Source organism: Misgurnus anguillicaudatus, chromosome 8, assembly GCF_027580225.2.
Source record: "Misgurnus anguillicaudatus chromosome 8, ASM2758022v2, whole genome shotgun sequence".
NCBI classification, from domain to species: Eukaryota; Metazoa; Chordata; class Actinopteri; order Cypriniformes; family Cobitidae; genus Misgurnus; species Misgurnus anguillicaudatus.
In genome coordinates, this window is record NC_073344.2 from 40,085,312 (window position 1) to 40,102,295 (window position 16,984).

General features: G+C 34.4%; 1 protein-coding gene across 2 annotated transcripts in view; it reads right to left on the bottom strand.

The window, feature by feature from the left end:
- Positions 1 to 6,920: 6,920 nt before the first annotated feature.
- Positions 6,921 to 16,984, bottom strand: part of nprl2 (NPR2 like, GATOR1 complex subunit) — a 161,588-nt gene continuing 151,524 nt past the window's right edge. Inside the window, exons 7-11 of one of the 2 annotated variants that reach the window (XM_073870908.1) lie at positions 15,155 to 15,191; positions 14,959 to 15,052; positions 14,682 to 14,796; positions 12,569 to 12,714; positions 6,921 to 7,983 (exon numbers count right to left, since the gene is read on the bottom strand). In XM_073870908.1, coding sequence (XP_073727009.1) covers positions 7,919 to 7,983; positions 12,569 to 12,714; positions 14,682 to 14,796; positions 14,959 to 15,052; positions 15,155 to 15,191 — 457 coding nt within the window. In that variant the 3' untranslated portion in view covers positions 6,921 to 7,918. Of the gene's footprint in view, positions 7,987 to 12,568; positions 12,715 to 14,681; positions 14,797 to 14,958; positions 15,053 to 15,154; positions 15,192 to 16,984 lie in introns of both variants that reach the window. The other variant, XM_073870910.1, reaches the window with a different exon arrangement.

A 16,984-nucleotide genomic window follows, 5' to 3' on the forward strand; every position in this document is an offset into this window, starting at 1 on the left:
GCATTATTGGCCACTCCCAAGCCACGCCCCTAGCAACCAAATATGAGCACCCTAGCAACAAAATAAACAAAGCCTTATATGCCTGCATCAGAACATCGTAGAGACACGGGGTTGGACCTATTGACTCGTGACTCGGAGTATAATCACTAGTGGATGCCATTTTTTCCCTAGCAATCAAATACAGTACCCTAGCAACAGAATAAACAAAGCCTTATATTTTTGCATCAGAACATTATAGAGACATGATGGGTGTTTTTTTATTCATTTTGACATTATTGTAACATTTTGTACCCCCAAATTTGCCACAGCAAGCACCACTTCACATCTCTTCAGAAAATGTACCTTTCTAGTTATACTTATTATTCCCTTTGAGCTAAAATCTGGGATTCCCTTAGCATACAGTAGGAGGTTTAATAGTGTTTTAAACAACATTTCCTTACCTTCTACAGAATAGCTACAAGACACTTTACAAACAAATCTATAAAATAGGTCCACACTGTCATGCAAATTCAATTAAAATAGCATACTTTATGAATTTACAGTGAAACTGCTGCATTTTCATGTCAATCCATGTTCATTTTAAGACTAAACATGCCCTATCACTTTAAATCTGTGCGTGCAGATTGCGTGCAGTACTGTACAGCAAAAAGGATCAGGTATGATCCCAGTTAAAGATCACAGTAGCTGGTTAAAATGTATACATTATATATCACTGTATTGCATGTTCATATCTATCACTTTCTGATAACACAATAGTGATGCATCATGTTACCGTAACTGACATCAAACTTATTTAACAATATTAATCCAAATTATTATTGAAACAAAACCTCTGGCATAGCCCAATGATGCAAAAAAGGACAGATCAATCCGGTCTCAAGCTCTAGCGCACATGCATCTGGACATCGCATGGACTCAGAAAAGCAAATGCAAGTATTGTTTATTAATTCGCTGATGCATAAGTTATTACCCCTTTTAATTTAGGCGATTCTTAGAGGTTCTGATGGTTTGTGCAGAAGTTAAGCCTATAGTGATATTGCACTGTATAGAAGTAAGAAAGTTATTTTCTAAAGGCCACGCAATTAACGTTCTTAAGAGTTAATTATGGGCATATTTGCTAGACAAATGCATTAATTAATTATACATTTGTATAAAAATAAAGAGTTTGCAGCACAGGTGCCGCGGTCGACCCCAGGGAGTTTTAAAACTATGTCTGCATTTGTGATCGTAGGAACGACAAACAAGCCCTACTCTGCACTGCTCAAAACTCGTGTTTGAATCATGGTTTAAATAGTCAGCAGTAAATTCTTTAATATGAAAACATAGGCTACTTACAGGCTGTAAGTCAGAACCAAGCAGAATTATGATAATAACCATTGTGTCCACGTCAACAGGCCAAGAAAGTGACACTACAATCGTGTGTTTGTTGTGGTCCAAGAAAAGAGATTTAAGTTAGAGACGACAACTCGCATCACTGTTTACTTTGGGATTTGTATCTTTACCAGTGTTGGGATCGTTACTTTAAAAAAGTTAGTTATAGTTACTATTTACTTCTCACAAATAGTAACTGAGTTAGTAACTGCGTTACATCATTATAAGTAAGGGATAATGTAGAGGCAGCCGGTAGTTATCGGGAAATAAGCCCCGACAGTGTGATCAGGACCCGACGCGAAGCGACGGCTACTTGCCACATAAGACAAAAAAACTGGACATGAATATGAATTTGAAACATTTTATTGGCATGTTTGTTTTAAATTAACATTTTTATCCTTCCGCGAAACTTTGCACAGATGCATAAAATGATCATAATACCTTATTAAGATCCTCTGCTTCATACTTGTCTGTCTCCATTTTTTTCTCTTTTAGCCAGTCTTTGAGAAGTTTTAATGCCCATTCTGTATTTTTTTTGTGTGTTGGCTTCATAGCTGTCATGCTCTATTTTGTCAAGTTCAGTCTCATTAAGCTCTCTGTGTCTTGTTGTTGTTCGTTCTTCTATCCACTGTTGAAATGTTTTGTTTTTTCCATACATGTTAAAATTAATGTCAAAATTTTCCGTTCTTAATTGTGATTGTCCAGTGTTTGTCACAAGATGGCGCCAAACAGTAATCTTTATTGATCTTTATTGGCGCAGAGCGATTTAAATCGTACAAGTAGTACCGGCTATGCGTTATTACTTTGGAGCGGTTATTATTTGAAAAGAACGAACCTGCAAATGTCTCAACTGACCAATCAGAATCAAGCATTCCAGAGAGCCGTGTAATAAAAGTAACTAATTACTAGAGCCCGACCGATTTATCGTTTTGCCGATTTTATCGGCCGATATGAGCATGTCGCAGATATATCTGTATCGGCGTATAAGCCGCAGATATGCGCCGATATGAATGTTTGTTACAGAACACGTTAAATGCATTTGAAAGATGTAAGTACTTGTTTGTCCAGCAGAGTGCGCCATACTGGTTGCTAATGGCGACCCAGATCACTCACTGTAGTGACACCAGCCAATCCCCCACCCCCTTCACCTCAGTCAGGCTCTCAGTTCAGGTGGCTGCAGTCACGCAGTGTCTTCTTCACAACATTTTTACACCTGGTATTAAGACGCGCTTTGGTCGATTGGATTATAAATGGACAAGAGAGACGCATTCCCGCTTACATTTGGTGTTTTTTATCCGTCTCTTTGTCGACTTGCGAGTTAAAACGCAAGCGGGAGAAATGACGCGAGACGGAGAAATGACACGTTTAAACTACGCGCAGCCGTGCACTTATATATCACTATATGAGATTACTGCTGCTTGTGTTGTTGGGTAACATGCTCATTTCAGAGCAATTGATTCAGTAGGCTTGCGCAACTCTACACCCTTGCTAAATAAAAGTGGCGGAGCGAAGACGCTTTATTTTTATAAAAGTCTAAAGTTTGCACGGAACCCTGGGTTTGTGTTATAAAAACGTTGTGCACAACATTAAACATAGTGTACATTAGTATGTGCTCCGTCAAGCATTGTCTTCGTAACTGTGAGTGGCTAACGTTAACTAATTTGTGAAGAACACAACTCTCTGTAAAGCTAATATTAATGACTTCATAAGTTTCTCTTTATAACGTTCTCGTCAAAACTGCAAATGATGCAAGTTTTATGTATTTTGTTCTCTTTGTGTTTTAAAGTTATTTATAATAAGTCAAGTTTACTGTTTAGTGCACTGATATCCAACTAATTTTGGATAATAAAGTTTATTGTTAACTTCTTGCCTATAGTACATATCTTTGTCACATCAATATAAGTCACCACATTTGTGAGTGATCATTGCATTGCATTGTATTCATATACAGTATATTATGTTAAAGTATATAGTGTATTCTATGTACAGTACTTTAGTATAATATACTGTAGTATATACTGAACTATAATATACACATAAAGAATATCGGCCGATATATCGTTATCGGTCTTTTTTTACTCCCTAATATCTGTATCGGCATCGGCCCCAAAAAACGCATATCGGTCGGGCTCTACTAATTACCAGGGAAAATAATTATTGCGTTACTTAAAAAAATCTAATATTTCAAATAGCTTGGATGCCCCAAATATTAAATATGTTAAATGACTAAAATCAGAGCCGGCCCACCCACTAAACGAACCTTGCAATTGCAAAGGGCCTCGTGGCCAGCAGAGGGCCCCCTAAAGTCACTTAGCTAGTGGTTGAAAAAAAATCATTCATCAAAAGTAACATAAAATAAATATAAATATTCATTATTTATTATTATGGCAATGTTAAAAAGGCTGTTACTTGTTATTATAGTTATTATGAAAGTTCGCTAATAAGATCTCTTTCTTGCCGAGATTGATTGACACACAGCAAACAGCGCAGCAGCCAATCAGTGCCCGCGATCTATGTGCAGGCGAAAATCCCGCCCACAGAACGCAAAGTAGAGTTGAGCCGGTGTTGTGTCGAACTCAGTTCCCCCTATGTTTCCCTTTAGTGTAGTGCTTTTATAGCGTTTTCATCACGTTACATTTAGAAAGATTAAAGATTTGAATTGGTTATACTAAAAAGGCATAATATCATGTATTTTATAATACAATTTATTAAATATTTCATACATTTTCTATTAGGGTATTTCTTTTAAAATATAGCCTGTCTTTTTCTTTTTTTTCACTTTACTGGTTGTTTTAAAAATGTAATGTTTGCATACATAATTAAATAAATATTATACATATAATATGATTCATACTGTAAAAATAATTGACTTAACATTAAGAACAATACAGATACGTTACAGAAATGCACACATATACATCTCAGTAGCCATTAAAACTTTAAATATATAAATAATAAAACCTATAACGTGATAAAAACGCCATAAAAACACTACACTGAAGGGAAAAATAGGGGGAACATAGGGGGAACAGACTTCAACACAACACCGGATCTCTGATACAGACGCGAACTTTTGCTGTTGCTTTAAGAACAATTTCTTTAATGTTATATGTGTTTGTGCGTAAATGCGAAGTAAGTGGATCTTATTTGACTTCGGTAATGACCAAACTGTGGTCTGTTTGACTTCTCTTTCTTATATTTGCCATCATAACGTGAATTGGTTTAATAAGCTTAATAATTAATATTTGAACGGTTTAAAGTGTTAATTACTTCTGTTACGCTTATATTTCACGTATGCAATTGTCATTTCTACATATTTATGTCATTAGTGTAATTATATTGTTGGTAAAAACGTCTGAATTTAAAGTGTTTTATGTGTAAGAGTAAACTAACTCATGCGTATATGCGTTGTAACATGTCCAGACAGCGCACTGTTGTTAAACCACCTGCTAGACTTTGCAAAAGTGTATAATGTCACTGTTCAGTGTTTAATATTTAAACTATAGCAATGCATATGACATACAGTAGCCAGCTTTGTTAGATTAATGTTATGAATGCAATGTTAATTGTTAATCTTCAATTATTAATATTATATGCAAGTTAATTGTTATTATCCACAAACCTATGTTTCTGTCAGATTTAACTCATCTCAAACAAGCCTATTAACTTTTGTTATGCTAGTTAAGTAAGGGATAATATATTGTTATAGCGAATGTTAGGTACTATAAACCTTGTTTGTGGTGTTTTAGATATTATTGTTAATTTTGTTTATTTGAAAAATGTAAACATTTAAGTGTTATATTCATTATTTTATATAATATTTTATTTAAATGTTATTCTATTTACTCTATTTCATTTAAATTATATATATAGGCTGTTGTTTGTGCCTCTTAAACTCTGGTGTCAATTAAAAATGTTTCTTTGATGGTCAGTGAAAGTCACTTTATCAGTCTTTTTATTCAGCAAGTTCATCAGTGTGTGTTTGTTGCACTGTACTGCCATTCAGTTCAGTCAGTGGTATCATATTTTTCTGTTAGACATCAAACATGGAACTCAAATCAAGAACTCAAGGGGGCAGTTTCCCTGACAGGAATTAAACTAGTCCTAGACTAAAATAAAAGTAGGCTAAGAGCTGTCCAAACTGAAAAACGCTTGCACTGACATATCTTAAAATACACCAGTGCCCTTTGTTTTGCCTCAAAATCCACACAAATAATGTTTTTAGTAAGGCATTTTTGTTAAAATTAGTTATGTTTTCTAATTAAACTAAGGCAGAGTCCTGTCTTAAGATATTCCCTGTCCGGGACCACCCCAAGGTCTTTTATTGTCATTCTGTAGGCTACATATTGCCACATAAGAACGAAATACGTACTCAGGACCAGCAATGTAAAAAAGAACATTAACATACAGTATACATAGAATAATTAAAACATAATTTATTAGACACATTTAAAAAAAGTAACATAGTAGATATAATATGTGCAGTATAGTCATAAGGTAGTCATTGCTTTTCTTTAGGCCTTACTTAAAACGGTCAAAGGGGCCCCCGACCAAATTTTGCTTAGGGCCCCCAAAGGTCTAGGGCCGGCTCTGACTAAAATGGATACTAAAGAAAAACCACAAATGTTGTGGCAGCATTTGACGATATGAGGTGCTTTATTAGATCAGAATTACTTGCCACAGACATGGAGAGACTTTTTCTTCCAGGGCATAAGTTGCACATTACACAAACATTCTTGCCTTTCACCTCAACAATGGAAAAGTAGTGCTTATATTATACTTCGTGTTTGCGACCGCTACCTTTGAGCTCGTTGTATTTGCCATTGCCCTGTCGCAGGTGTGTTCGGAGTGATTGCTGCGCGATGACCGAGCTGCCTGTCAGTGCTTTGAGATGTTTTCATGTCAGTCTACAAAAGTCTCCAACCATGCCAGAAAAGATAACTAGATTCATCCTATTCGCTTTTTTAAAATAAAGTCGTTAAAGCGATAGAAATTTGCTAAATCTAGCGACTAAGTGACCCAGTTGTTAACATGTCTCAGCACTCTCACGCTGATAGCGTAGATATTATGGAGGGAAGAGATAGTGATTATTTCATTGCAAACAAATTTACAAAGCTTCCTTTCCAGTATTAACTAAAAATTAAGGAAGACCTAGGCCAAAGCAGGACATAAAATAATCATCATAAGATGGTTGACTGCACAGGTGAGTGAAAGTTTTATAATATTGTGAAAATTCCAGTTGAAAGTGATCATCCCTAAGCCTTGTTCCTTTCAAAAATCAGTCCTCCGTGTAAATTGTGGCGGGAGCTGCGGAATTGTGTCTCATAGTTTGGCCGATTTAAATGCACTTGGCAAATAGACTATTGAAAACAATGTAACGGAGGGAGTATTTATCATGCGTCCCCTTCCTGAAATGCTCTTTAAAGGGCTCAAATGGAATTCACCCATTGTCTTATGTATGTATCTTGTTGTTCTTGTACATAAATGTGAAGGCTTTTATTAAGCAGTTAATAAAATAAACAAATAAAATAGTCAGGGTGGGGCTAAAATTTGTGCCTCCTCTATTTTAATAACCACGAGCCATAACTGACAACAATGTTCGAGTGTGATTCTGTTTATAATTTATAGGCATTACATATGAAAATGATAAAACACAGTATTGCAATATACATACCCTATTTATTATTTTACTGTGAGCAAAGTTATTCTAAGGAACATTTGTAAAAAGTAAACAGTTTCATTACACTGTAAAAAAACAACTGAACAACTGTAAATTAAATGTATTCAATGTACTTTTTCTTTATAAGAAACATCTGATTGTTAGAGTTATATAATACTCCCAAATCAAATAAAAAGAACACATTTTACAGAAAGATCCCAACATCATATAGCAGTTGCTAGGAAAACCAAATAGTGACAAAGGTGTCTTATAAATTTGAAAAAACTGATTTTTAAATGATAGTTGATTTGTAAAAGATATCCATGGGTAACACTTTACAGTAAGGTTCCATTTGTTAACATTAGTTGATGTACTGGCTAACATTAACTTTCAATAAGCAACATTTTATACAGCATTTATTAATCTTTGCTAATGTGGATTAATACAAACAGTTGTTCATTGTTTATTCATGGTTATTGGTAACAGATAACATATTAAGTTTTTCTTTTTAAAATGCATAAGTAAATGTTAAAATTAATAAATGCTGTGGAAAATCATTCATTATTAGTTCATGTTAACTAATGTAGGTAACTAATGTTGACAAAGGGAACCATTTTGTAGTGTTACCAAAACACGTTACATACAAGTATTTTTTAAAGCAAAACCAAAGTACTTTTAGCATGTATGTACCACTACTACTCAGTAGTCTTTTAATTTCTAATTTTAATCTATGTTAACATCAGATTTTAATATGGACAGTTAAACAATATGTACAGAAAAAAAACAGATGCTTGACAACAAAAACACACTGCACAGTTTGTATCTTTTTACATGTATTACTTTACTATTGTATGTCTCACATCATAATCCTGTTTTATCTTTACTACATTATTTCCAGCAAACAACAATATTAAGGTCATTCTCTAAGCGTTCATCCAACTCCTTGTAACTCATTCCTGTAAACACAAAGAATGATGTTATTGATGTTATTTTAAATTATTTAAAAAAGGAAATATTCATATTAATAATTGTGAACCTGCCTGTGAAATCCCGGCAGAAGTCGCCTAATCTAATTTTGAGATTAAGAGCATCAAAGTAGCCGTAAAAAAACACAAAATTGACAAAACTATGTAATTTGTGATTATTGCTGTAAATGATATTAAAAACTAAGCTTCAATATAATTTGGCACAAGACTTTTTTAAGATGTCAAATAAATCTTTGGTGTCCCCAGAGCACATATGTGAAGTTTTAGCTCAAAATACCATATAAATAATTTATTATAGAATGTTAAAATTGCCACTTTGTAGGTGTGTGGAAAAAGTGCCGTTTTGGGTGTGTCCTTTAAAATGCATATGGGCTGATGAAATTCAAACACTTATCACAATGATGGTGGTTTGTTGCAATTAAAACTCAATTGTGCTTTTCTCTGCACTAAATGGCAGTGCTGTGGTCGGATAGTGTAGGTTAAGGGGTTGTATTATTATAATAAGAGCTCCTTATGATATCATAAGGAGAGCCAAATTTCAATGACCTATTTTTTCATGTGCTTGTAGAGAATGGTTTACCAAAACTAAGTTACTGGGTTGATCTTTTTCACATTTTCTATGTTGATAGAAGCACTGGGGAATCAATCATAGCACCTAAACATGGAAAAAGTCAGATTTTCATGTCATGGCCCCTTTAAAGGCAAATAAAAATACAGCAAATAAAAATAGTCTCTGGTATTGCCAGAATGTGTCTGCAAAGTTTCAGCTCAAAATACACCACATATCTTTCATTATTGAACATGGCCATTTGTGGCTGCAATGAAAAAAGTGCTGTTTTTATGTGTGTTTCTTTAAATCAGTGGTGGCGTTTCATCAAAATCTAAAGGTATGGCAAAATTTCCTGTTTGCGTACAAGGACATTCTCAAATAATTAATCTATAAAACCACATTATACATGTATAAAATCAAACTAAAGATTTAATAGATGTACACTTAAAGACAACAAGCAATATGTTAGCAGTACAAATCCTGTTTTTACACAGCAAATTTAGCAGAGTTAAAATTACGGTGTTAATGGAAATATAAAGAGTTTGGAGTTAATTTAACACTGGATTGAGTTAAAACTATTTTATTTAACTCTATAAAAATAAAGAGTTGGTGTCAAAACAGAGTGTTACCACTTTTTAAAAAAATCAACTCCTAGAGTGTTTTGTTAGTGGAGTTTGTTAACTCTTAGGGTGTTAAATAGAGAAGACCTCCCACTTTTTACAGCACACACTGAACCGTGTTTTTGGATGATGCAGTTCAAGCAGAAGATCATCTCTTTTACTGTAAATGGTAAGGAAATGTTCAATAAATAACATTTTGATCAATAATATTTGTGAGTTTTGAGGTGTTATGTTTTATATTGCTGTTCGTATCAAGTTTAACATTAAGAGTCATGTGATATTGTCATTATATGAATGCGGCAGTCGAGTTTAGGTCTTAGCCTCAGATGGAGCCATTCATACTCGTATAATGTTTTTGGGAGTTTTTTTGTTGTTGTTTTTTTGCTTTATATGCTGTTTAAGTTTAATATATATATTTTTAAATCCATTAATGTGTGCAGGAGATTTGCTTTGGGGACTTTAGAGGAGCACAGACATAGGCCTACATGAAAATTTCTTCAGACGAAGAGCAATTTTATAACAAAGTGAGTATTTTGTGCAAAACATAAATTGTTTTTTTGCATTTTGTATAGTTTTTTAATACTCAATTTTTCCCTTTTATTTTTGTTTCATTAACAGAAAAGTTCAATATCCAGTCTGAAGGTCTGACCGTCGAGGATCATATCACCTCCTTACAGCTACTGGTTCATCATATTCTTCTGTTAAAATGTGAAGACCAACATGGATTTTGGATTGAAATGAAGTAAAACTTTTGTATGAACTGAAGCATCGCATAAACTGTGTTTACTGTTGTTATACATTGGGAATGTGCTTTTTAGTTGTCTCGGATGTTAATATGTTAATTTAATGAACACTTAAATGCATGATACATTGAGGACAATTTTTCTGTCATAAATAAATGTTGATCAGATGACATTTAAAAAAAATCATTAATAGTTTTAAAATGAGAATGATAGATTATACTGCTGTATTGTTACATTAAAAAACTGTTTTAAATAAAGTTTTTTGTCCCAAAAGTACCTTAATATGTTTCTGTCTTTACATTTACCATATTAACACCATATTAAAAAATATAACACTACATTGGAGTTAACAAATTACACAGAGGGAGTTAATTTTTAACAAATAAAAAATATTTAACACTAATAATTGTAAATTTATAGTTAGATTTTTAACTCTGTATAGTGTCAATTGCTAACACTTTAAAAGAGTCAACGTGCCAACACTTTCAAAAGTGTTAAAATAACTCTATTGGGAGTGGACCCCATGAGACACTTTTAAAGTGTTGAAATTAACTCTTATAGAGTTATTCTGAGGTTCCAGATTTTGCTGTGTACATGCTTTTTAAAGGCTGTAATTTAAACGAAAAGGCTGTAATTTTTTTTATCAGCAAAAGATAAACTAAAACAAGATATGAACACAAAACATTATACTGTGACATCCCTTCACGGCAGCCAAATCTTGACATGACAACCGCCAATAAACAGACTTTTAAATGATATGATAGTACGAGTTAACCAACTAAGACTAAAATAATAATAGTAAATATTAAGACTACAATAAAATTCTCAGTAAGATGGAGTAAATGGAAAAACTGGTCTTACCCTTTGTCATTGTGCAGTATTTATTGCACAAGTAGCCATATTTAAAAGTGTGCAAAAAATTAATACAATTCACTGCGACTGCACTACAATTCCCAGTGGAATTGTAAGAACATGTTTATTGATCAACAGAGAAAAAATCATATTACTTCTGGAATAATGTCTTCAGTATGCATCTAGTTTGAGTGTGGGGGAGAACCGTGAGTCTGTTTGCATGTTAAAACAAACAAGGATTTTAATTTCAAAAACACAGGTAAAAACTCCCCTACCCACAATCTTTAAGTGAGATCACGATTATAACAGCAGCGATCATCATGAGACCTCCTGCAGGGGGAAACCCCAATATCATAAAGTGTGTTCGACTTCAGGCTGCGTTGCAAGAACGTCAGGCGGATGAAATCAAAGTACCGCGAGGGCGATTCGAGAAAGAGTTTGCTTTCAAATTGCTCTTGCGGCAATTTGATGTCATCCGCCTGTCGGTTCATGAAGTCTGTCGAACACATGTGTAAATTATCACTATTAGTAATGTACCAATGTTCAGATATGTTCTACTAAAAATATTTAAAATTAACTTCAATACGCATCATAGATAGATTTATATAATAACAGGATGTTTCTGCACAAATATACCTGAACTTAGCTTGCTAAAACACTGAGTTTTTGACAATCAGGTCATCTCAGAAATTCCAGGAACAGCTTTTCTGTTTTGTAGCTCAACTTCTGACAAGATAATATCCCTATTTTAAATACATTTTTGCACAGCATATAAATAAACTTATTTTACAAGACTTTTAAAATTATCCTATACATGTGTCAGTGTCATATATTACTGAAAACAGGAGAACCTCAACGTTCACATGGTATATGACAAACAGACAAATTATGGTTCATTGTGATGCAGAGTTAAATACAGTGGCAAATTTAGCAAATTGGGGGCCTAAGGTGAAGGTATGTATGGGACCCTCCATCCAATCTTTAAAAGAGAACGAAAAAAATACAACGAAAAAATGTTTTACTCCAAAATAAAGATGGAAATCAGAGAACACAAAAAGTGTAGCACTACACAAACTAATAGTCACGATTGAACCCAATAAAGAATATGTAAATGAGGCAAAAACAGCCACGGACAGTAAATAAGGGAGAACAAATGTGATGCTGTACAAAAAGTAACATAGCATCAAAGCCAATGTTGTTACTAATCTTTCACATGCCCAAGACTGTGATAAAAGGTCAAATAAATCCTGTCCACAATCACTTTTTATATTGAAAATAATTAATTGTGTGTATGTACCTGGTAATTATCACATTGTGGGGACCAATTGTCCCCACAAAGATAGGAATACCAGTGTTTTGTTGACCTTGTGGGGACATTTTGAGGTCCCCATAAGGAAACAAGCTTAAAAAATCAAACAGAATGATGTTTATTAAAAATCTGAAGTAGCAGAAGGTTTTCTGTAATGGTTGGGGTTTGGGGAAGGGAATAGAATATGCAGTTTGTACAGTATAAAAACCATTATGTTTATGAAATGTCCCCACAAAACATGGAAACTCGAATGTGTGTGTGTGTTCCCCAAATCAGTTTTGAGTGAGTTTTTGAAAAATTATTGGCAATTAAACAGTAAAAAAAAGTGTTTTTTGCTTCCACCCAAATAGGGGCATTATATAGAATGATTTTATGTGTTGGCACAAATAGCCCCCTGTTTAGTGCACGCATGTCTAGAAAAAAAAGTCTAGCTAGGTTTTCACAGGCAGGGGTCACAATTAGTATCATCTGTAATACTTTCCAGTTTTGCAGCAGATTTCATCATAACTATGCCAGCCAGTATAAAGTCTAGGAGGACGGCTCCTTTCATCTCTAACAACTTTGACTGGATACTTCTGCAGCCGACGAATCAGATTTTTCATCAAGCCAAACTGAATCAACTTCCTAAAGTAACAGATAACAAAAACCAGACAAACAAAAAAAATTTTTTTTCAATTGCACAGCATTTTTCCAAATAAGCCAGCAGCTAGCGTTTTTTTTTTTTTTGCACTGAAAGCCAGCGATCTGCGTTTTCCCACGCTCAGCTCTGAGCGCCGAGAGTTGAAAGAGATTCAACTTTGGGTGAAAAGCTCCCGCTCGTCAATGTCAGTTTTCACACGCTTGTCCAATCACAGTGGAGGAGGGGCAGGAGAAGCATCACAGCAACCAACCGGCTCACAGCTTAAGTATCACAGCTACCAAAGCTCTCGGCTGAAGAAAGCGGGCCTTTAGCATCCTCCAGGCGTTTTCAGCTGCTTTTAAAAGTTTTGGTGTGCACTCCCTGTTAGAATATCCATTCACTTTGCATATAACACTGTGTCCTAACCAGGCGTGGCTCATCAGTATGGGCAGGTAGGGCAGTCCCCCAAAAATAGTTCTAGCTCTGCAGCGCCCCACATTTTTCCTATGTAAATTTGTGTTTTTTATTTCGTATACTTACTTTATCATTCTTTTTAAGGGGATGAGTGGATGTGTGCTCCTGTACTCGAACGTGGCATCGATGATCGATCACGAGAACGATGATCGTGTGGGTTTATTTATTAATTTATTTATTTGTGGTTATTGCGGCATTTGGATGTCGGGTTAGGATTACAAGCACCTGTGGTAGTACAGACTGGGTGCGTGTTTGACGTTGTGTTGAGCTACGCAGACCGGTGTATGACATCAGTAACGTTAACATGCATGATTCAAAAACAAACAGATAAAGTCCGCTTACCCGCGCCAAACACACTTCACATCAATGAGGCACTATGGTTTAAAGGAATGTGTCGTGCTTTTGGGAATCACTTCATTAGGACGAAAATACAGTCAGTCAGATGCAAAATGTAACTTGTTACAGCCCCATCACAAGTTCGCTCATATCATCTCATGTTTAAACATCAAAGGTCAAGAGATACCAGAGAGCCATACGAGCATACATCCTGACTGAAAACAGGTGAGAGGACGACGCTAATCGCTAAAATGATAGCAAAAGCTGCTTAATGTTATGAAGCTCGTGCTTTGACTGGACGTGTTTTAAAGTGCGCTGTTATGGTGCACATCCACAATGGGAGTTAAACGTTCTGTCCAGTACATAACTTAGTTTAAGTCTTGCATTTTGTGCAGATATATTCATGTTGTATAATACATTTATGGGTAACACTTTAAAATAATGTTCATTAGTTAACATTAGTTAACTACATTAGTTAACATGAACTAATGATGAACTGCACTTATACAGCATTTATTAATCTTTATTAATGTTAATTTCAACAATTACTTATACTTTATTAAAATTTGGTTAACGTTAGTTAATGCACCGTGAACTAACATGAACAAACAATGAACAGCTTTATTTCTATTAACTAACATTAACAAAGATTAATAAATACTGTAACAAATGTATTGCTCATGGATTGTTCATGTTAGTTAATACATTAACTAATGTTAACTAATAAACATTATAATAAAGTGTTACCCATTTAGGTATGTTGTATAGAAGGCTTAATATTATGTAGAGAGCGTCATATAGAAAGTGCATCAGTTTGTGTTTATTAACGCTTTAGTTTCACTTCATCACGCAGCTTTCCTGTTAGAGGTTTCTGTTAAAAACATTTAATTTATTAATATTATAGAATTTGTTCTTTGTTCTGTCAGAGTTTCTTCAAATTAAAGTTTTATTTGAGTGTTTTTAATAAAAATATTTTTATTTTCACCATGACGTATACACCCTGCCCCTTTGATTGCCCCGCCCACAGTTAATCGAGTACTCGTTTTTCAGACCAATGGATTAATGGAAATGAAAAAATGACATAAATGCACATCCCTACTTAATATGGCTTACTAATAGTGGCAATAAGTTATAGAATAACAAACAATTTAAATGGCCTTGCCTTTCGTCCACCCTTTGTAGCTGGTGAGAATAGCGGGAACATAGATCACGTACAGTTGTACCAGGGGTTAAACCGCAATACAACAGGAACACGTCCCTAAGATTTGTCTTCTGGCCTAAGGACATATGAATAAATGTCATTAAAATGTCTGCTGCAAACTAGAAACATGTTAGACCCTTCCTCATATAAATATAATATAATGGTATATGAATGTAAACCCAATATACTGTTTAGCTGTAACAAGAAAATGATTGTGAATCTCTATTTACTTGCTTACCTGGTTTACTGACGTAACATAGGCACTCCTCCTGAAGGTCTTTATCATCTGTTAAGCTTTGAACTTCAGGTGTTGTGCAGTAAACATTTGAATACTGCAGAACATAAAAACCAGAAACAAAAATTTAAGAATCCATTAAACAATGTATTAGATGTATAATGCAAAATACAAAAGTAAAGAAATTAGACAGTGTTACCTGAAATATGGATACCAGTGTTACAACTTCATAATATCTGTAAAACAGTAGCATTGGTAAACCCATTACGCATGACTGTTCTACGTATGACATACTGTATGTCATTTCCCAAGCCCAGTGTAACAAATCAGAACTGCAAAAATAAGGTCCACTGGGAACTCCACCTACACATTAACTTTTACTTTCTTACTTACTTACTGCCTTTTAAGCTGGAACAGTAGAGCACATTTTATATTTCATAACAAAAAAAGACAATTTAACTCTTAAGGTTTTCCTATAATAAAAAATGGAAAAACAATATATGATGTTTCATTTTTCATTAAAACCAAATTTCTTTTGATGCATTATCATAATACAGTACAAACTCTTGTGAAACTGTCATAATGTACAATGGTGAGAAAATTTTTTGGCTTCTCCTTGATTTTTTTGCATTTTTGTCACACTTTAATGTTTTAGATCATGAAATAAATTCAACAGTCCCCTTTTCCTGTGTTTTTGAAGCTATGATTGTGTTTACGGTGTGCAATATGACATGTGTTCATGTTTTGTGTGTAAAAAACATTATTTTACACATAATTTACATATCTCTACAGTGCTGTTTTCACTGTTCTAAAAACAGGCTGATGTCTTCCTTGTTCTATGAAGTCCCTCTTTCAGAAATACGTAACGAGTTCTGATTGTGTAGCTTGTTTAGTGTGTTGTGATTTAGTGTGTGCAGCTTAGCTAGAGCCGTTTGAGTTTTTGTGGTGACTGACGTATTCCTATGGGCGAAAGTTAGTCAGAAACTCTTATTTTGATGTCATTCAACCGAGAAGTAGAGGGCTGTAGTCCAAACCAGCTGTTCGCTGTAGTCTTCGAAAGGGAAATTCTATTAACCCTAATAAGTACCTTGGGGTCAATCTCACCCCAAGCAACGTTTCTTTAGTTTAAAAACATGGTTCTCTTCATCTCAGTGGAATAAGATTTTGTGACTTTTTGAGATTATCTGTCAAGATTCAAATTAAAAAACCTGGTCTTGATTCGGCTGTTCTAAAGATGTGTAAACAAATTTACCAAAAGAGGCCCTTTGAGGGTAAAAATGACCCCAATTAAAATGAATGGGAAATGCAAAAAAAATCAATGAATTCAGAATAAATATGAAAATTTTAAAGGAACAGTATGTAAGAAATTTATATCAATTAATCATAAAATGGCCCTGATATGTCACTAGACATTAAGAAATCATTTTCATTTCAAATACTTATATCACTAGCCATGTTTCCATCCTCATGTTTTTATCCGAATTAAGTGATATCGAATGAAAAATGCGTTATGGAAACAGTAAAATTCGATTGAATTTCATGAATATCGACTCAAAAGAAATACGTTCGATCTCATCGGATTTTATTTTGATCGATATATGGCTTATTCGATAAACGCTGATGGAAACGTTATTTGCCGAATAAATAATCATTTGCGATTAAGGTTTAGGTCCTTTTATGGTTGCAACCCACACACACAAAACAAGAAGAAAAAGTTTTAGGTAATTTCCACTCTGGTGGCACAAATGACGTGTGTCAACAAAGTCAGATGTAAGTGGACAAACGACGAGACGAGATTCATTTTAAATTTAATTTAGCAGAGAAAGAGCTGAAGATCTTTGCCCGAACCCGACGTGTTCGGTCGGATTCGGGCTTCATTTCTAACATTTTACACGGGCTCGTGCTCCGCCTTTGCACTGTAAATGAGCGGTCAAGTTCAATGCTGCTGAATGCCCTATCAGTAAGCGCAGGACCACGCTGAAGCCATTTACAGTGGATTTAATAATTTCCTCAACAAAAATGCCTAATC